The sequence below is a fragment of the Triticum urartu genome, chromosome 1A, assembly GCF_056163025.1.
Source record: "Triticum urartu cultivar PI428250 chromosome 1A, HENAU_Tu73, whole genome shotgun sequence".
Classification (NCBI taxonomy): Eukaryota; Viridiplantae; Streptophyta; class Magnoliopsida; order Poales; family Poaceae; genus Triticum; species Triticum urartu.
In genome coordinates, this window is record NC_141873.1 from 22519931 (window position 1) to 22540742 (window position 20812).

The window sequence follows — 20812 nt, forward strand, 5'->3', positions numbered from 1 at the left end:
TAGTAAATTACAGGGCACCCAATATTTCAGTAGTACAAGATAGACAGATACTGGGATTATCATCCTGGGATAGATAGGTACTACGTACCTCTTTGAACTAATATAAGACTTTTTAGATGTCAAGATATGCTTAATTACTAAATTGATTACCATCCTGAGATTCTGTACCAACGTTGGTGGTGGTGAAGACGGAGAACACCTCGTAGGCGTTGATGATGGGCGGCAGCGTGGAATTGGCTGTGGCCTTGATGGAGATGTTGTAGCGGCTCTCGCGTGGGTTGGTGAATTCATTGTAGATGGTTGTTATGGAGTGGTAGGCCGGCGTCACGGCCCTCAGGGACGAGAGGGGCTGGTCGTTGAGATTGATGTGGAATTGGCGCGAGGTGTTCCCGTCAAGGAGCTCCAGCTCGGCAAAGTGGAAAACGCCAAGGTACCCTGGCAACGGGTTATTGGGTTGGGGCTCCGCGAGCCAGTAAACCTTGATATTCTCGGAGGCGTTCAGCGGCGTGATCGCCATCTGCATCACCTTCATGGGCACCTCGAAGTTGCCGTTGTCGAAGCCGTCCACCTTCTCGGTCGTCGACATCTCCCTCCAGACTGTGGGGCGGGACCAAGTGTCCCATATCCGGTCGTATGGATCATCGGGGAACCTGATGATTGTTTCGTTTATCGCGCCAAAGTTTGTCCTGGCCAGCAAGAACAGGCCCAGCTCCGCCGTTGCCTGTGGGTAGAGCGACATCTTCAGCGGCCTCAGCTCCAGCCCAGAGATGAAGGGCGTCCCGCCGCCGGTGTTCACCAGGCACACCTGCACTAAGTCGTGTGGCACGACTACGATGGCCTCCACCTCCGCCCTGTTATCCTGGTCCGACCCCCACCACGACATGTTCACCACCGTCCAGAAGTTGACGCCGATGTAGAGGTCGAACGACGCTGGTGGCTTGTTAAGGCCATCCTAGTTGCCATAGAGAAACGTGGCGCGGAAGAGGTACTTAAGGCCGGACACTAGGGATCGTAGCGTGTAGCAGTTGCGCGCACCATCGGGGAAACTCCGCAGGCTGCGGACGTTCCTGGAGCGCCACGGCCGGTAGTACTCCGCCGAGATGTTGTAAGGCGTGCCGGTGTCGGTGATGCCGGCGTCCGAGACGTATAACAGGTTCGTCTCGTCGTCGACATAGCTCTCCTCTCCCATTAGCCCGCAGTCTATGCTGATGAAACCTACACACATGGATATGCAATCTAAAATGAGGCATGCACGATTACACGAGAAACTAATAACAAAATGAGGGCATACAATCCTGGCAGCTTAATTTACCTGAAACTCATACTTCAAATGCGAATATCCACTTCAGTGCCCGGGCTCAAGATGAGCCCGGTGAATAGTAACATGATTTAAAATAGAAAACAAACACAAGAAATCCGAATTTTTTTCCAAGCAAGATGTTCATGCAAAAGTTCGTGAAGTTTGGACATTATAGGAGCATGCGGCAAACAAGACAAAATCGGGTATCAATAGTGTTGTTTTTCAAATTTTTATCACATACCTGAATTTTTGCCACGAGCTCGTCGAATGTCTAAACTTCATGAAATTTTACGTGAACATCACGCCTTTGAGCATCTTGCATCACACGAAAAAGTCATTTTTTGAATTTGTTTTCTATTTTTTTGTAGTTTTATTGTTCATGCTTGGGCTCATCTGAGCCCGGGCACCAAAACGCCGCGTCCTTTCAAATGCACCCATAAACAAAATAGTCGTGATACACTGTACCCCATCTCTTAGGGTTACATTGCACATCTTTTTATGTCTTCAATTCGATCAGCCAGGGGGGGGGGGGATTTCCGCACCTGAAAATATATTACTCAGAGAGATGGTGGCACAAGGCCACATACATCACAATACATAGTTAGATAGATACGTTTGCACACAGGGAGAGGAATAACCACCATGAGAAGAAGGCATCCTTGTATCACTGCTTAAACAACATGCGTGATCAACGGTCTATGTTTGTGAAGATAAGTTTAACCATGGAGGCTGATGAGTACATATCTTATGCTCTGAAGAACTTGGCGTTTTGTGCATCCCAAAGCTTCCAAAGTATGGTAAGAAACACAACATGTCAAGTAGACTGAGGAACACTGGCAGGGGGAGGTGCATCCCATATGTCGTCAATGCAGAGGCTAGTGGGGGTGATACCAAGCCGCTGCCAAATTTTGTTAGAGCAGGGAATGAGATGAAAATGTTAGAAGCATCCTCCCTCACTAGTAGAAAAAGGGCCTGTTGTCCCGGTTCGTAAGGGCCTTTTGTCCCGGTTCCTGAACTGGGACTAAAGGGTCGGTACTAATACCCTGTCCCTTTAGTCCCGGTTCAATCCAGAATCGGGACAGATGGGCCTCCACGTGGCCTGTGCGCGGAGCCTAGGCAGGAGGGCCTTTGGTCCCGGTTGGTGGCACCAATCGGGACCAATAGGCATCCACGCGTCAGCATTTCTGTGACTGGGATTTTTTTTTAAAGGGGGGGGGGGGGGTTTGGGGTTTTTGGGGGGTTAATTTAGGTGTTTCATATATTGTGTAAGCTAGCTATAATTAATAGAGAGAAGTGTCCTCTCTTATGTCCGTGCTTGGTCGACGCTACGTACTATACATACGTATAGAGAGGACTAGACACGCTAGCTAGCTAGTAAGCAAACGAAGAAAATAGAAGATCATCATGAACATATATGCATACAGAGAGAAGTGATATCGACCACCTCTCCTTCTCCGAGAGATTGGTCGAACAACAAGTTCTCGTATATCTATCCGACACTACCGGCTACATATATACAATAATTATCTCTTACAAATATAATCTACTAACATACGGACTCATGGTCCACATAGTATTCTCCGTCTTCAGCGATCACGTGGTCAAGAAAGAATGCCACCAATTCCTCTTGAATTGCTCGCATGCGAGCTGGTGCTAGGAGTTCATCCCGCTTCCGAAACATCTAATTTAAAGAAGGGGGTTAATACATACATACATACATACATACATACATACATATATATATATATATATATATATATATATATATATATGAATGAATGAAACTCAACACAAATGATGGTAATAAAATAAAATTGTGAATGTTATTATTTACGCACTTCATATTGTTCGTCAAAGTAGCCCCGCTCACAGGTCGTGTGGCGGATGGACTCGCAAATGTAGTATTCACAGAAATTATTCCCTTGTTCCTGCCACAACCACTTTACAAGAAATAGAGGTCAATCAAACTGATAAGAAAGATGCCAAATGGTATTGATGAAACTAGCGCTTGAATCAATAGGAGATGCGTGGAACATGCTACTATAGTACTTACTTTCGGGTGTCTAAATTGCAACTTCTTCAGGAGTCCCGGAGCTTTTTTGGTGAATTTTTTCCAAACCCTGCCAGACAAAGAAAACAATTACTTGATATATCAGAAAATGAACAAAGTTGCTGATGTGGTGGATAATGATCGATTTAACTTACTTCTTGAGCATTTGAGTCATGTCCGCATAGTCCTGGGGATCTTTTTGTCTTGAGTCTAAGACGGTTACTAGTCCCTGCTCAAGCTTAATCTCTAGGAGAATATAGTGGAAACTGCACACGCATGCATAACTCATCAATTACATTACTATAACCTTGACTAATATATAAGGGAAACCAAATACGCACAAGACAGTAACACTCACTTGAAGTTGTAAGGAAAGAGTATTATATCTTTGTTTTCATTTATTACCAACGATCGAAGCAAGTTGGCCTCGGTATCTGCGGGATGAAATTTAACCTGAGTTGCATCTATGAGATACGTGTTAATGAACCCAATATCACCGACTTGTATTTTCTTCAATTCGGCGATCTTCAATCTGCATAATATAGTGAGGATGATTATAAATACATGCAATGAAAGAGCTGAGCTATATAGAGAGACTTAATGACAGAAGTAGTACTACTTACAGACAGTAGCAGGTGACCGTTGTTTTATCGAGGGCCAATTGATTGAAAAACTGAAAGAACTCCTCAAATGGAACAGGCAACAGTTCAATTCCAACGAGGTCATGCTCCTTTTTAACTTTCACATACAATGTACTCCTCCCCCCAGAGTCTCTGCAGATTTTCAAGTACCAATCATGCAATCTTCGCATCATCGTTGATAGAGATCTTTCATCTTTGACGAGAGGCTTCCCGTACTCGTATCTTTGTATCTGCACCTCCATGAAATCATAATGTACATCGTCGGGTAGGTAATCTCCAAGATTGCTATAACCGGGCACCATCCTCGGATCATTAGCGACGATGTCGCTAGGCACCTTGAGCGGGGGGCACGATTGCTTCGCTTGTTCGCCGAGCTGTGCAATTTGTTTCCCAGCTCGTCGTTCTTTCAGCCTTTGATCACTGACAGTACTTCCCGACCGCTCCGCTTCGACAAATTCCTTTCCAATAATGCGCTCATAGTTTCCTTTCGGCGGAGACTTGGGTGGTTTTGTCAGGGCAGCCAGAGTGCGCTTCGCTTTCACCGGATCTACCTTCTCCTCCGGAGGTGGATGTTTCTTTGCTTTCACCCCTTCAAAGAAGTTCCTCACTTCTTCTCGCGCGATCTCGGCATTCTCCTCCGGGGTCCTCTCGTATGGTAACTTCTCTGGAGTCTTCAGAGAAGGACCGAATCTGTATGTCCTCCCGCCTCTGGCTGTACTGCTAGACGCCGGCAGAGCAGACGGAGCGGTTGTCTTCTTTACTTGCTTACGTGACGGAGGAGAAGGACTACGACGCGCCGGAGCAGCCGGAGCGGCGGCAGGTCTCTTCCGCCCTGGTGTCATCATGGTTACTCCTGGTTGTCGATATTGTTCTTGTGGGCGAGGTTGGCTCCATATATTGAGGCGGTTGTGAAACATGAGCCAGACAAACAATTTGATCTTGTTAGGAAACATCATTCTCAAGATAATGCCTATAATTTTGTCTTCATAGGCTCTCTGAGGAGAAGGACGTAGGCGTGCTTTGTAGAGAAACTCGTACCCCCAATTAGGAAGCGTAAATCTTGTTCAGCCGAAGGCATGGAGTCCTACAACATGGACAATATGAAAACCAATTATTGTGTGGCAGCAAAGGTTAGACGATTTTCCAGGTTAGAATATATAGCAAAACACAAGATATTTGCCACTTGACAAAATGTCGAGTAGAACGAGAGTAAAGGCTTGGGTAAGCAGTTGCAAGTGGTTATGGCAGAGAGCCAAGCATCCTGCTAAAAGTAGATTGAAGTGACATTGTTTGTAAATGCAAAGGATATTGTATATATGAAGAGTTAGCATTTGGTGGTTGATAGTTTCGCAAAGGAAGGAAGCATTAGAGGCAATAGCAACAAATGCATTGGGTGTTGTAGCTTGAACCAATCCATCCAACGGGTGGGCGAGGGTACTAATGATTTAACCACAAATATCATAAGCAAGCAATTATTTTTTATATGCAAGTTCTTAATGGCTAAACCACCAAAATTTTCGGTTTGCATACATTATTCCAAGCAATCAAAGTTTGTGCCCCCGAGCAAGTGTCTTCAGCAATCCATAAATATGATATTCTAAGAGTTTTGATAGTTTTCATTACTCTTCGGGATTTGAAGAATAGACATAAAGAATGTTAGACTTAGGAGTGGGTCTAGAACAACAATTATGAGGATCAAATGGTCACATCTTGTGAGATTTTTTGCGTGGCAATGATACGTCCATTTTGCATCATGCTTTTATATTGATATTTATTGCATTATGGGCTGTTATTACACATTATATCACAATACTTATGCCTATTCTCTCTTATTTTACAAGGTTTACATGAAGAGGGGGAATGCCGGCAACTGGAATTCTGGGCTGGAAAAGAAGCAAATATTATAGACCTATTCTGCACATCTCGAAAAGTCCTGAAACTCCATGGGAATTAATTTCAAAATATATAAAAAATATTGGGCGAAAGAAGTACCAGAGGGGGGCCACCCACCGTCCACGAGGATGGGGCGTGCCCTACCCCCCTGGGCGTGCCCCCTACCTCGTGGACCCCCTGGTGGCCCTCTGATGCCCATCTTTGGCTATATGGAGTCTTTCATCGAGGAAAAAAAATCATAAGCAAGCTCACGGGACGAAACTCCACCGTCACGAGGCAGAACCTTGGCGGAACCAATCTAGGGCTCCCGCGGAGCTGTTCTGCCGGGGAAACTTCCCTCCGGGAGGGGGAAATCATCACCATCGTCATCACCAGCGATCCTCTCATCGAGAGGGGGTCAATCTCCATCAACATCTTCACCAGCACCATCTCATCTCAAACCATTGTTCATCTCTTATATCCAATCTTTGTATCCAAATCTCAGATTGGTACATGTGGGTTGCTAGTAGTGTTGATTACTCCTTGTAGTTGATGCTAGTTGGTTTACTTGGTGGAAGATCATATGTTCAGATCCATTATGCATATTAATACCCCTCTGATTATGAACTTGAATATGCTATGTGAGTAGTTACGTTTGTTCCTGAGGACATGGGAGAAGTCTTGCTATAAGTAGTCATGTGAATTTGGTATTCGTTCGATATTTTGATGAGATGTATGTTGTCTTTCCTCTAGTGGTGTAATGGAATGTCGACTACATGACACTTCACCATTATTTGGGCCTAGAGGAAGGCATTGGGAAGTAATAAGTAGATGATGGGTTGCTAGAGTGACAGAAGCTTAAACCCTAGTTTATGCGTTGCTTCGTAAGGGGCTGTTTTGGATCCATATGTTTCATGCTATGGTTAGGTTTACCTTAATACTTCTGTTGTAGTTGCGGATGCTTGCAATAGGGGTTAATCATAAGTGGGATGATTGTCCAAGGAAGGACAGTACCCAAGGAACGGTCCACCCACATATCAAATTATCAAAGTACCGAACGCAAATCATATGAGCGTGATGAAAACTAGCTTGACGATAATTCTCATGTGTCCTCGGGAGCACTTTCCTTTATATAAGAATTTGTCCAGGCTTGTCCTTTGCTCCAAAAAGGATTGGGTCATCTTGCTGCATCTTATTTACTTTCATTACTTGTTGCTCGTTACAATTTATCTTATCACAAAGCTATCTGTTACCGATAATTTCAATGCTTGCAGAAAATACTTTGCTGAAAACCGCTTATCATTTCCTTCTGCTCCTCGTTGGGCTCGACACTCTTACTTATCGAAAAGGCTACGATATATCCCCTACACTTGTGGGTCATCAGGCAACTCGAGAGGATTTTTTTAGAACATTAAAAGTTGGGAGGAAGGTGATTGGTGGTGGCTGTGTGGGTGAGAGCGGTAGCCGAAGATAGACTTGTGAGAAAGAGGCGGTAGGGAAACCTACGATACTGGAAATAGCTATTGTGGATTTTTGTCCATGTGAACGGGAGCAAAGGTTGATTTGAATAAATTGGTTGTGAGGCCCATGGCAAGTGCGATGTTGTTGAGAATTTCCTTTAGTTTGGAGGCCGCAGTTGTGAAAGCAGCAACTATAATAATTGTTGAAATATTGTAGATTGTAGGGAGGAAGGTTGGCGAACAAAGGGTGCTGCAGTAGTGGTAGGTCTGAGTTGTGTGAGATGAGTTGTTGAAGCAGATGAAAAGGAAATGTGAGAGAGGGCTACCTTGGCGAAGGAAGATTTACAGTTGATACATCTACCTAGGATTCCATTTAGAAGGATGGTAGTTTCCTTGGTTGAAAGGATAATATTGATTTGACCCAAATATTTAGGTGAGAACCCTTGTAGGGCTACCTTGGCGAAGGATTTTGTATAGAGAGGACCACGAGACAGATTCAAAGGCTTTCGTTAGTCAAATTAAAGACTTAAAAACCCATTTCACCTTGTAATCCCAATGGAGGGGGTACCTGCATTTTTTATGTGTGGTACAATGTGTTGTGTAGGCCGCTCCTTTCGCTTTTCTATTGATACCACGAAACTTTGTAATGATTGTGGTGATGTGCACCCCCTCCGGCTTCTTTTTCGGCCCACATCTTTGCATGCTCTTGTGCAGTCCTCCCGCCCTTCTCTTCTCCACGGACTCCTCCCACCCCCTTTGTTCCTCTAGACTGCCTCATCTCCTATTTTGGTGATTCCTCACAGTGACCTCCAATACCGCTGGTGCAAAGGTGGGTCCTCGATTTCCCAATCGGGCTTTTATCTAGGCTTTAGGAGCACATTAATTACCTGTGCGAAGTTGATAAGCCCTTGAAGATGATGGCGGCAACTGTCGCTGAGGTCAACCACCCATTTCTTTCCATTGCCCCCACTTCATGCTGCTGACACCTCTCCTACTAATGATCATCCCTCTGAAAGACATCACTCGAGTGGTTGCACGCTAAGCCATAGACAAAACCATTCAATCCATAAATTTATCCTACTGTATAAAAGCTATTTTTGGTTGGTTCCATCTAAAAAATTCAACAAAGCAGGGTGGATTTTATTGGATCAAGATGGAGCATCATGAAGATACATAACACAATGAGCACACACCCGGCCTCTGCATAGATAGGATGCACACAACAAACACCAACTCACACATATGCAGAAACTCGATGGCATCAAGCAAAGCCATATAAGACCAAAGCTATGAATAGGCAAGGAAACAAAGAAAAAAGCTCCAAAGCAATGCCTTCAACAAGGTAACGACATAAGAAACATCGCCAATGCCAGGTATAACCACTCAGGTCTGACCTAGGCTTTTCAACTCGGAACCAAGATCGGGTGCTCGAGTAGCACCACCATCAAAGTCACTAATGTGTTGTCGCCACAACTTTTCCTTGATCCTGACAGCTACATGCGCTGCGACCGCCGCCACTGCACAACCATTCCATTGTGTCAAGTCATCGTCCCTAATTTGTACCTCACCGCCAAAGTCAACCACTAGATCAGGAGAGATGAACAATCTTGAAGACCTTTCAGTGACCACCATCTCGTGGAGCCATAGGAAGTCGTTGCAGTATGTTTGCAGTTACCACCATCTGGCCGATCAAATCGGAATCACCATCACGAAGTCATGAACCGGAGCGCCGTCGGCTGACCACTGCATGCGCGCAAGGTCACCATCTCGACACCACAGTCGAAAACCAGCGGAGAGGTTGACCCACACCAGAGATCGGCCCGCAAAGGCCACTAGCAGATCCTCTACGGCGGCCACCCAGGGACCGTGCACAGTCCTAGGCAGCAAGATCTAAAGCAGGCCTGCTGAGAACCCAGATTGGGTCAAGCACATGTGCACGTCGCACCCAGAACCCTGTCGCCGACGCTCGTGGATGCCCGGCCAGCGCGCGAACACCTAGCGGAGGACGTCATCGGCGATCTTGCCGCCGGAGCCTACGCGTGGATTGACCATCGTCTCGGGGTGCAGCCGATGCATGGATGCATCCATGGATGTGCATATGGAGGCTGTGTGCATGGAGAACCCCTACACAACCATCGGATGCGAGGGCCTTCACCATCGCGGAGAGGCCAGCATCAGCGGCGGAGAGGAGGGCACCAAGGGGTGGAGCAGGCGACGGTGGCATAGTATTCCCCTGTCTCGCCCCAAATGATCACATCAGATTAACATTAATGTCCATCCATGTCGTCACACACCTAATACACAACTTGCATGGTGACATATGTCCAACACAGGGCTTAGGAAATTTTATGCATTTGCCACTAGCTAGTCAACCCCATTCTTGTAAATCCATTGCCACTATACTATTTCGTATTGTAAATATTCTATAAGTGAAGCAAGTCCCATTATATAAAAATCAGGAAAAGACATAGATTGTGGCAATATTTCCTGACACAAATTTATTCACATGACTTAAAGTATCTTAATGGAGATTTGTTGTTAAAGTACGTTTGAAAACTTTGGTTCTCCTGCCCTTACCAATATTTTCACCAAATCAGAGGATATGGGGCTAGTCTGGTTGGATGCCTGGGCTCCATGCCAGGGTAAAACTAGAGCCCCGCGTGCGCCTGAAAACTCCAAAGAAATTGCCTGGTCAGGCTAGCCTGCATGTGACTTGTTTGGTACGTGTCCTTGCAGCCTGACTTGCTATTATCAGCCAATAAACAACTACTACATGCAAGAGAAGGTGCGATTAGCTTCCAGGCACGACCCAGGCTACTGATTCCCAACGCCTGGGCCAGGATAACACATGCGCCTGGTGATTCAACCAGGCTAATGGCCATGCAAGACGCTCCAGGCCAGGCTATTAGTTGAATTCCCAGGATAGCAACCAGACATAAACTTCAGGCTAGTCTTAGGCACGCTCCAGGCCAGGTAAATTTTAGCCAGGTCTCCAACCAAAGTAGCCCATGGTGCATGATATTCTATGACAGAAATTGACACAGGACAAGACGCGGGTGGTACAAAAACTTGTACCTTGTACTGGAAAGTCTTACTGTTTCAACTAGTCAACTACTCCATAAATTAAGAAATAGTAGTCCCACTTGGCAACAAAATAATACAAGGAAGATCACATCTACTGTCTAGCTTGCATAGAGTAATATCGTTTGCTCACTTGTCATGTTTGGTAAGCTAGCATATTACTCGAGGCATGTCACTGTATCTTGCCACTCGCCGCATATTATATATGTAAATCAGTAACTTATTGACAGTTGATATTAGTTAGCAGTTAGCTAGGATGGCATGATCCATGTTTCGTCAGTTATAACATCAGCCAACTTATTCACACCTGATTTATATATTATTATGTCGACAACAAATGGTACTCCAATGGTCGTGGTGTGTTAGGCATGGGATAATTGTTGTTAACTTCTTTGCTCTCCAATTGGCAAAAATAATTAAGTGAAGAGTGGTTAAAGACTTGAATGTGTCACGAGCAGTGGAAAAGGGAAATAATTACGGATGACGTCTTTTGCCGGGAAATTAAGATCGGCTTCACAATGACCAAGAAGCAGTCAACTACAATTTTGAGAACACCAAGGATTTACCATTGGAGATTAGGATGTCTAGTCCCAAATGGCCTCTCTTCACCACATACCTTATGATTGTATGTACTATGCACAAGGTTTGCGTGTAGCCATTTAATAGTTGCCCAGCATCCCAAACTACTTTCATACATAACCGTGTGGATCACGGCAAAACAATCTTTCTAACTCAACTCATATATACTGAACTTGATATATTGCGACCTCGCTCCCGCGGCGCGCCCCGCGCGCGCGCCTCAGGAGATCCCGATCGGTCGCCGCTGTCGTCGCCTCCCCAGCGTCGCCTTCCCCTCGCCGCCGCCGGAGTGCGCCCGCCGGGCGAAGCCCGCGCGGCGCGGGCGGCGGCGGGGCATTCCCTCCTTCCTCTGGTCCTCGTGGCAGCGGTGCGGGCCGTCAGATCGGGGACAAGGGGCGCCTCGTCCGGCTGGTCTCCCGGGTGGGGATGGCTGGATCCGGCGGCGACTGGGCTAGGAGGAGGTGGCGCGGTGTGGCGGTGCTGGTGGCAGGGTTTCGGTCGAGGTCATCTTCGATCTAGATCGGGATCTCCATCAGGGGCGTCGCACGGCGGTGGGATCGGATCGGCGGCAACGTCGGCGCGGCGGAGGGCGTGCTGGGTGGCGGCGCCCCTGCCTGGCGGTGGTGCAACTGCGGCTTCAGGCCTCTCCAACGCGCGGCGGCTGTGGCTTCTCTGGCGGCGGCACGAGGTATCCCGGCGGCGGCTCGACGGCGTGGTGCAGCGGAGCTCCGGCGATGACTCGGCGGCGGGCTGGAGGGCTAGGCACCGTCGTGGTGCTGCCTCCGCGGCGGTTGCGGCTTGGGGCCCTGGACCCCGATCCGATCTGGATCTGGTGGTGCCGGGGTCTGGGCGATGGCGGCTGGCGAGGCAGGGGGTTCGTCGGGGCTTGTCGGCCTCTAGGCACCATGGGGGTGCCGGCGGCGACGCGTGCCCGACGTGGTGACACTGGTGGACGTGGTGGTCATCTTCATCCCGAGGTGGCCGGCCAGAGGCTTGGTGATCGGATCTCGAGATCCATCATCTTGTACTGGCTGCGAGTAGGGGAGACATGGTTGCCGGTGAAAACCGAGCCGACGGCGGGCGATGGCGGCGTTCTCGCCGTTACCTTGATGAAGGCATCGTCGTGTAACTATTGTCGACCCACTCGTGCTGCTGCGGGGGAAACCCTAGGATCTGGTGTTCCAGATCGGACGATGGCGGCACTGCGGTGTCGTTTCTTCTCTTGGGAGCATCGTTTGCGGAGCAGCGCTGGATGTCAGAGGAAGGAGGTGGAGCGGCTTCGTCTTGCACGGAGCTTCAGTGGTGATGTCAAGTCATGCCTGACCGACAGGTGCTACGCTTTGTCATGCCTGGTCGGCAGGTGCTACGCACGACAGATCTTCCAAGGACTTCAACCTGTGTCGGCTGGTGATACCTGGCAGCATGGCGCTGAGGTGTATCAGTGGTGACTGCGACGTGCTCAGCTGTTTACGCGCAGGGAGGAGGTGCCGTTTGGCGCCATGGTGGCGTCGGCGATAGCCAGACCGAGCAAGGTTGATGCATCAGTACAGTTCTGAAGATGGAGCGGTGGCAGTTGGCGGCGGCGGCATCTGAGTGCACGCCGGACCAGTGAGACCCATGCCCGGCAGGCGTCCTGGATGGGTTCTCAGGTCTTAGATGTTAGGTTTGGCTGCGATGTCTGTTTGGTATTAGGCCCAGGCTATCTGCGCCCCTTCATCAGTTGGATTGAGGTGCTTAGACGGCGGCTTTAGTCTTACTGTTGTATTACTTTGTAAGGTCTTGTGAGAATAATTAATAAAGTGGCCGTATGCATCTCCCAGATGCAGAGGCCGGGGGTCATCCTCCTTTTCTAAAAAAACATAACCGTGTGGAATATGTATATGAAATTAACCATATTATAATTTGAGTTTTTAGTTGAAGAGACAACATACAGCAAAATAACACAATTGATATTTGTATATATCAAAACATCACCCATTTGCACATATGAAGTAGGAATGACACAGTTAACACAATAAAAGAACACATACCTGTTTGCACAATGTACTCAACACATCGATTTGTATACGAGTAGTAATTTTCATAAACAACAAAGTAGACTTAAAAACCCACACTACATAGCACAATAATGCACTCAACTCATCGGTTTTCAGAGAGAAGTAGACAACGGTAGTAAACCCCACATTAATTATGATCTTTACAACCCCCTTTAGAATTAAAATGAAGAGTAGTGTTTCCTCCCTCACCTCCTTAGAATGTTATTATCAGCAGAAACATAGTACATAGGTACCTTTCAAAGGTTTATAAGAGATTAGAGATTCCTATGTCACAGCCTGCTGACCTTGACCTTCTTTGTGATGGCACTTGCCTTCTGGAGTACAACACACAGAGGATGATCAATATTCAAGCTGGGAATTACACCTCCCCTCAGATAAATGTAGATCTACTACACATGAAGCTCTGTATCATTAAAACATTGAAGTACAGAGGTTTAAAGTATTTACATGCCTATAGAGTTGAGAGCGTAAAACCCTAATAAGGCTGTTTAGCATCGACCGAACTGAAATGGTCGCTTATGGGTGTAGGTTAGCAGTTTAGTTTTGGGGTGGGAAACAAAATAAAGTGGTACAATCATATCTACGTATGAAGAAACATGGAAAAGGTGGCACTTGACGTATGTCTTTGAAAAACAGTGTATGCAGTAGAAGAATGGGACGAATTGCATGCAAGCCTGTAAATATATCTAAGGTGGTGTGTACGTTTGAGATTTCAGAGCAAATAATTAAGAGCAACTTGTCTGAGTTGATTGTGTCAGGTTAAGAGTTGAGAGGGGCTTAAAACAAATAATTAAGAGCAACTTGTCTCAGTTGATTGTGTCAGGTTAAGACTTAGGAGCTGTGGACACAATAGTTAAGACCAACTTGCCTTGATCGGTCGTCGCAAGATAATACTGCTTTTTAGCTGAGTGAAATTAGAGAGATGGAAGATTTTTCACTGCGGATTTCGCTATTTTACTGGGAGAACTTACTGCAGATTTCATGGCAATAAATAAGCATGTTTCGCTCAGTTTTTTCTTGTTCATGGGCGCAGCTATGTGCCGCTCGCTGCGAGTCCTACTAGGGCTTGCCTGCAGGGAGAGGTTGGCGCGTCTGCTGACGTAACTAGTTTTTTCGTCTCTCTCTCTCTCTCTCTCTCTCTCTCTCTCTCTCTCTCTCTGTGTGTGTGTGTGTGTGAGAGAGTGAGTGTGTGTGTGTGTGTGTGTTTTCTTCCCTTTTAGTCAACATCTTTGTTTTCCTTTTTTATAATTTTCCTTTTATTTGAAAAATTCTAAATATATACATTGAACACTTTACATAGAATTTTAATCCTTCATTTGAAAAATGTTAAAAGTGTATAAAATGTTTTTCTGTATATGAAAAATCTACGATGTGAATAAAAAATACTAAATGTCAATCAAGTGTACAAAAAATGTTTATACATTGTACGAAAATCTCCTCGTAATTCAAAAAAAAAAGATTCCATACATTAAAAAAATGTACATTACAATTCACAAAATGTTCACAAGATTCTAAACTGTATGCGTGACAAAACTAAAATACAAGTTTGTACAATGTTAACTTGCATTTGAAAAATTATAACATATATAGAAAAAATGTCTCTTCCATATACAAAAAATGTATAAATGTGAATGTAAAAAGTTATGGAAAATGTTAATCATATTATGAAAAATGACTCACATATGCGGAAAATGTTAATCATATATAATAAAAATATAAAAAATGTAAATGTCGCAAATTACATTTGAAATGTAGGTGCAACTTTCAAAAAAAAATATACAAATGTAATTTTTTTGTGTAATTCGATAAAAAATTGTACATTCACAAATGTGTTTGTGACATTTTCATAAAATGTTTAGCTAGTGCAAAAAAGGTTTTCTATCATTCCGAAATATTTCAACGTGTATTGGAAAAAATAATTTCAAAATATGTTTCTAAAAAATGTTTAATATGTATTTAAAAATGTTAGACACGCATTAAACCAATGTTTTAAATATATACTCCCTTTGATCCATATTAATTTTCTTAGATTTGTCTAGATAAAGATATATCTTTTAGTTTTAGGTACATATGTAGCTAGACAAACTAAGACAGGTAATATGGACTGAAGAGAGTACGAAAAATATAGTACCTGCATGAAAATGGTATAGATTATTGCAAAAACAAAATCAATGAAAAACGACATAAATAAACAAAAATAAAATGGAAGACACAAAAAACTGAAGAAACCCCAGAAAGAAAGAAACAAAACAGAAGTATAAAGAAGAAAAAGCAAACTAAAAAACTATAAAAAACAAAGAAAAGCAAAGCATAAAAGAAGACGAAAAAGAAAATAGAAAACCAGTGAAAATAGAGCCGAATAGAAAACAAAAGAAAACGAATAAAAACATGCAAAAGGGGAAATTTTGGAGTGAGCAAACTCTACTGCGATCGCTACGGTCCGGAACTAAGCGAACCTACATAGTGGGCGGCCCGCTACTGTCGCCCTTAAGCGCGACATATAAGTCCGACGCTTGATCATCTGTGTGGCTTCTCGTATCTAGCCGGCCGGCCTGAGAACGGGCTGTCCAGGTTGGGTTTCTGGCTTCCGGTGGCCTGCTGTGAACCAGCTGGACAAGTGGATGCCCTCTAAAAAAAAGGAAAGGTGGACAAGTGGATGCCCGCGAGTTAATTGAATAAAACTACCACATTTGCGGTTAGGTTTGCAGAAAACCATCAATTCAGTTATCTGTTTCAAAAATCATCGCGTTTTCAGTAAACTTCTTGTAAAAAACACTGATCAGGTTATTTGGCCCATTTGTTCAATTTCTGACAAGTGTAGCCGGAATGCAAGGAGATGATTTGGCAAACAAATGACATATACACCCCCAGATCTAAAACATAAGCACAATCACCCCCTCCCCTCTCTGGACAACTCCCCAACACTGACGACAGCGTACCACCGGCGGTACGCGTGCTAGCCAACAAACAGGTTCGTGGACGCGGCGGTCACAATGCCCATCCCCGCCACGACGTGCTTGAGACGTGCGCTGCTGTCCCCCCCCCCCCCCCCCCCCCCCCCCCCCCCCGCGCACGGCAGCGGTGCCGATGAGAGTGCTTGGGCCTGCAGCTCCTCGACGCTTTGCAAGCAGCAGTAGCAGCTCGACAACGCTCCTCCCTGGCTCGATGTTGTGCCCGAGGCAACAGCTCATCGCAGCTGGGGACGCCTTGCAGTGCACCACCACCAGGGATTGGGCGTGGCTCTCTTGACAGGGGCTCGATGATGGCGTTGCCGTCCTAGACGAGCCGGCGACCTGTAAGAGTGTGGCGAGGGAGCCGCCATGCCGGTCGAGGGGATGTAGACTCTCCATGGATGTGGAAGAGGGATGGTAGGCTCATAGGGAAGGGGGTAGCACACCACGACGCCTTACAAGGTGGATCCGGGCAGTGGTTACCTGGATCCGGCGGGATACGGCGGCGACATCGAGTTTGGTGAGATGGCCAGAGCTGGCGCGGGAGGAAGGTCACGAGCGCAGGGGACATGGGCCGAGATGGGTCATGAACCAGGGGATGGGGAGGGATGGGTGGGGGGTTCGATTGTTTTTCTATTTTAGATTCAGGGGTGTGTATGAAATTTGTTTGCCAAATCATCTCCTTACAACATGGACCTATTTGTCAGGAAGTGATCAAACGGACCAAATCATCTGATCAGTGCTTTTTGCAAGAAATTTACCAGAAACGCGGTGATTTTTGCAACGGATTACCGACTTGTTAGTTTTCTGCAAACCTAGCGACATATGCAAAAGTTTATGCAATTAACTTGATGCCCGCCAAACATTGGATGTTGAGCTCTGGCACGAGCGCCTGCGCGCCCACTAGTTGTTCGGCACAAGGCTTGACGCATCAGTGCAGTGCATGGCTCCAAGTTCTACCACAACCATGGCACGTCTCGTGGGCACCCAGCCCCGTCCAACATCATCAGTTGCCTCGGTTCCAGTGCGCGCAGAGGCTGAGATAGCATCTCACGGTTGCACTTGTTGTGCAGGTTCATGGCCAAAAAAACATTGAGTTTGGGGCACGGGCGTGCAGCCCCAAGGATTATCCTCGGGAGTAGAGGAGCTCCCGCAGGCCGAGATAATTGCAGTTATAGTCCTTGTAGTCGTTGGCGACGTTCAACTTGGTCCTGGAACTTGCGTATTGTTTCAATACGATCCTGATACATGAAAGTACGTGGTCAATACGGTCCCTAATGTTAAAACAACAGTCCTGGCTGTACACATTCCATATGTATCTCGTATTTGCGTAGGTGACACGGGCTAGCTCAGGCGACGTGTGTATAAGGCCCATATGTTAGTGGGGCGAAAAAAATGCAGAAAAAAGGAGTAAAGCGCACCCCAGGGATTCTGCGCGACCAAGCCACCAGAACAAGCGCTCGATCTTTGTATATGGTGAGATGCACCCTTTACTATATGTATGTTCTGGCCTTTTAAAAAGTTTCGTGAATTTATAAAATGTTCATGAGTTTTTTTAAACGTTCATCGATTCAAAAATAAAGGTTCATGTCTACAAAACAATGTCCACAAATTTATAAAAAATATTCGTTACAATGTATGGGAATGTAAAATAACCAATCTTTTAAAAAATGTTCACTGATTCAACAAAATATTCATGAATTCAAAAAATGTTCATCACAAACAAAAACTGTTTTTGAATATCAAAATCTGTTCCCAAATTTCAAGAAATATTCGCCTATGCATAAAAACTAGTTGATGAGTTCTAAAACAATGTACGCAATTTCAATAAATGTTTGTGAATTCAAATAATATTCACGAATTTGTAAAAACATGATTTGAAAAATATTCGCATTTTCAAAAATTCTGTACGTGTTGGGTGCAGGGGGGGGGGGTACCCATGGTATTTTTTAGTAAACAAATGGATGTTTACTGCATGAAAAATTCCAAAATTGTATGTATATGCATGTATAGTAGCGCAATATCACTGTGCAATCTTTCATCAATAAATGTGCTTGTATGTGAGATTTTCAAGGAACAAAAATACATGAAAAAAAATAATTGTTGAAGAAAAAAAATAAAAAATGCTAACATTATTTTAAATTCTGGATATTTTTTCAAAAGGAAGATTTTTTTGCATTGCTGAACAAATTATAAAATTCAGAACATTTCTGAACTAGTTTTGAAAGCGCTAACAAATGTTGAATACTTTAAACATTATTTTACAAATTAAAATAAACAGAAAAGGAAGAAAAGAAAAAAGAAACAGAAAAAACAAGAATGAAAAGAAATTAAGGTTCGAAACCATGTTCATTTTATTAGTAGGAATTACTACGGTTTTTCGCAAAAAATAAAACTACTGCCAGCTTAATTCGCTAACAGGCGCGTCCTTAAAAAAGAAGTCTGGGCCTGATATAGCGGAATGTGCAATGCTGTTTATATAGAAGACTTTTCATCCTGATTATACCACAAGAGGGCCCTTATTTTGGTGGCTTGCGCACGCAGATTTGGGAGGCTGTCGCGGGTTCGAAACTCGCCGGCGATAGGCGACTGTTGTTTCAACCTCAAGGACCGTATTGATCACGTATTTTCATATACCGGGATCGTATTGAAGCAATACACAAGTTTCAGGATCAAGTTAGACGTCGCCAGCGACTACGAGGACTATAGATGCAATTATCTCCCCGCAGGCCATGCCGTGCCCCTGTTTTTGTGAAACATTTTCTTGGACGCCCTGTCATGTTGCGAGTCACGAGTCTTGACTGATCATGATCCTAAAATGGCTTTACGAGGACAAGGCAATGCAGGGGCGCTGAACAGCTGAAGCCTGCAAGTATCCCATGCACAAGCTCAGGTAACTGGAATGGGACAACCTCTGGATCTGAGGGCTATTCCGTGGCCTGGAGGTGCTTGGGGGTCGACAGCTGTCAACGGGGAGGCGCCATCGCCGGCGCAGTAGCAAAAGGTAGCGGGGATTAGAGATAGAGAACAGAGATAGCGAAACTAGACTTTATTGAATATTGCTTGTCTCTGAGGCCAACTCCATCGGGTGACCTCAAACGGACGTCCGTTTTGTCCGAATTCTGTCCGTTTGGGTAGGGATTTCGGGTCGTCTCCGGGCATGTCCTGGGATGCGGTGGCCGTGCACCCAGCGCGCGGCCGCATCCATTTGCCCCATCCTGTCCGTGTCTATTTAAAAAACCAAAAGCAACGTTTCAAATGTCAAGCCCTAGTTCGGGCCAGCGGTCCCGGTTCATCATGCGGGCAACAAAGCCAGCGGCCTACACGTCCATCGCCGGCATCAGCCAGCGGCCGGCAACACAGCCAACCTCCAAAATGAATAGTTGTCCTCGCCGGCAACACAACCAACGCCCGCAACACAGCTGGCCATCAAAATGAATGTTTTCTCGCCGGCACACAGCCAGCGGCCCAGTAGGCAGCGGCACCCATGCCAGCCTCCAAAAAGAACGGCCACGGCCGATCGGAAGACCTAGTTCAGGCCTTCGGCATCGAGCATCTCCTTCTGCTTGGCCTCGAACCAGACCCTCGTCTTGTCGCTCATCTTCGACAAGTCCACGCTCATGATCGCAAGGGCCACCTCCTTCGCTTTGGTGGCGGCATTCGTGGCCTCGATGTCGAGCTGCCTCTGCTTGGCCTTGACATTGTCGGCCTCGATGTCGAGCTGCCTTTGCTGGGCCGCCTCCTCCATGTCAAGCTGCCTTTGTCGGGCCGCCTTCTCCATGTCGATCTTCCTCCTCTTGGCTGCCTCCTACATCTCAAATTTCTTTCTTTGAAGGTCTACGTATTGCTTCATTTGCTCCTCCTTGCTTTGACGCTTCTTCTCGTCCCTCACATCCTTTTGGACATCATGCCATGCAAAGTGTCATGCAATGCCATGGATGAGGCATCACGTATGTCATCAACCTTGGAGTTGGTCTTACCACTCGCCCTCTTCAACGCCTCGCCATCTCCACCTCCGGTGAACTTGGCCGTCTTCAGTCCTCTCATCCTTTGTAGTTCACGGTATTGGTCCTTGAACTTAGGGCAATTGTTGATGATCGTCCAACAATGCGTTAGAGTGAATGGCTTGTCATTGTGCCGGGCCTTGAATGCCTCCAAGGATTGAAATGCCTACACCACATGATCAACAACAAGTGAACATGCAAACATATACACGGCCGAAGTCTCATGGCCGTAGCAAGGAAAGACTAGGAAGAGGAGAGCATACCATGTCCCCAACGCCGAGACCACTCACGGGTCGTGCTTCAACGCTCTCAAATGCGGCGCAATACTTATTGCACTCTTGTTGGATGAACAACCATCTCTTTTGAATCGAGCTGATGCCACGGTTGCTTGTAATTTGGTAGGGCTCAAACATCTTCCTTTCATGGAATGTTTTGTGGACTCTCGTCCAAAAAACAATGCCCTTTTGTTGCGCGCCGGTTCTCGGATCTTGGCCAATCTCCATCCAAGCTTGGCAAATCAACTTGTCATCATCTTGTGTGTATGAACCCGTGCGAATGCTCTTCCTCTTCTTTTGTGCTTCCGCTCTTTGGGTGAGCTCGTCGATGAACAATGGCTCGCCACTAATATCAACATCAACGCCTTCTTCTTCATCACCATCACCTTCGACATAGATGTCATCGTCTTCATGTCACGAGTCACCATGGCCGTAGTCAGCACCGTCGTCGGCCTCTTCATCGGGCACGCACTGGGCACGGCCATCCTGCCTTTGGGTCTCCTCGGGGTCGTAGGCATGGCCATGCCCACCCTCGAAGATCA

General features: G+C 46.0%; 1 protein-coding gene across 1 annotated transcript; it reads right to left on the minus strand.

The window, feature by feature from the left end:
* Positions 1 to 130: 130 nt before the first annotated feature.
* Positions 131 to 19772, minus strand: LOC147988623 (putative LRR receptor-like serine/threonine-protein kinase At1g51860). Its single transcript, XM_087535293.1, has 3 exons — positions 19532 to 19772; positions 1064 to 1215; positions 131 to 952 (listed from the first exon to the last, which is right to left on the minus strand). The coding sequence occupies exons 1-3, from the start codon at positions 19770 to 19772 to the stop codon at positions 131 to 133; spliced, it is 1215 nt and encodes a 404-aa protein (XP_087391419.1).
* Positions 19773 to 20812: the final 1040 nt, after the last annotated feature.

Coding starts and splice junctions, on each gene's coding strand:
- LOC147988623 (XM_087535293.1), bottom strand. CDS start 19,772: ATGGAGAAGGCGGCCCGACAAAGGCAGCTTGACATGGAGGAGGCGGCC. Junction 1,216..19,531: donor GGAGATGCTCGATGCCGAAG/GCCTGAACTAGG, acceptor CCATGTGTGTAG/GTTTCATCAGCATAGACTGC. Junction 953..1,063: donor GGCCGTGGCGCTCCAGGAAC/GTCCGCAGCCTG, acceptor TATGGCAACTAG/GATGGCCTTAACAAGCCACC.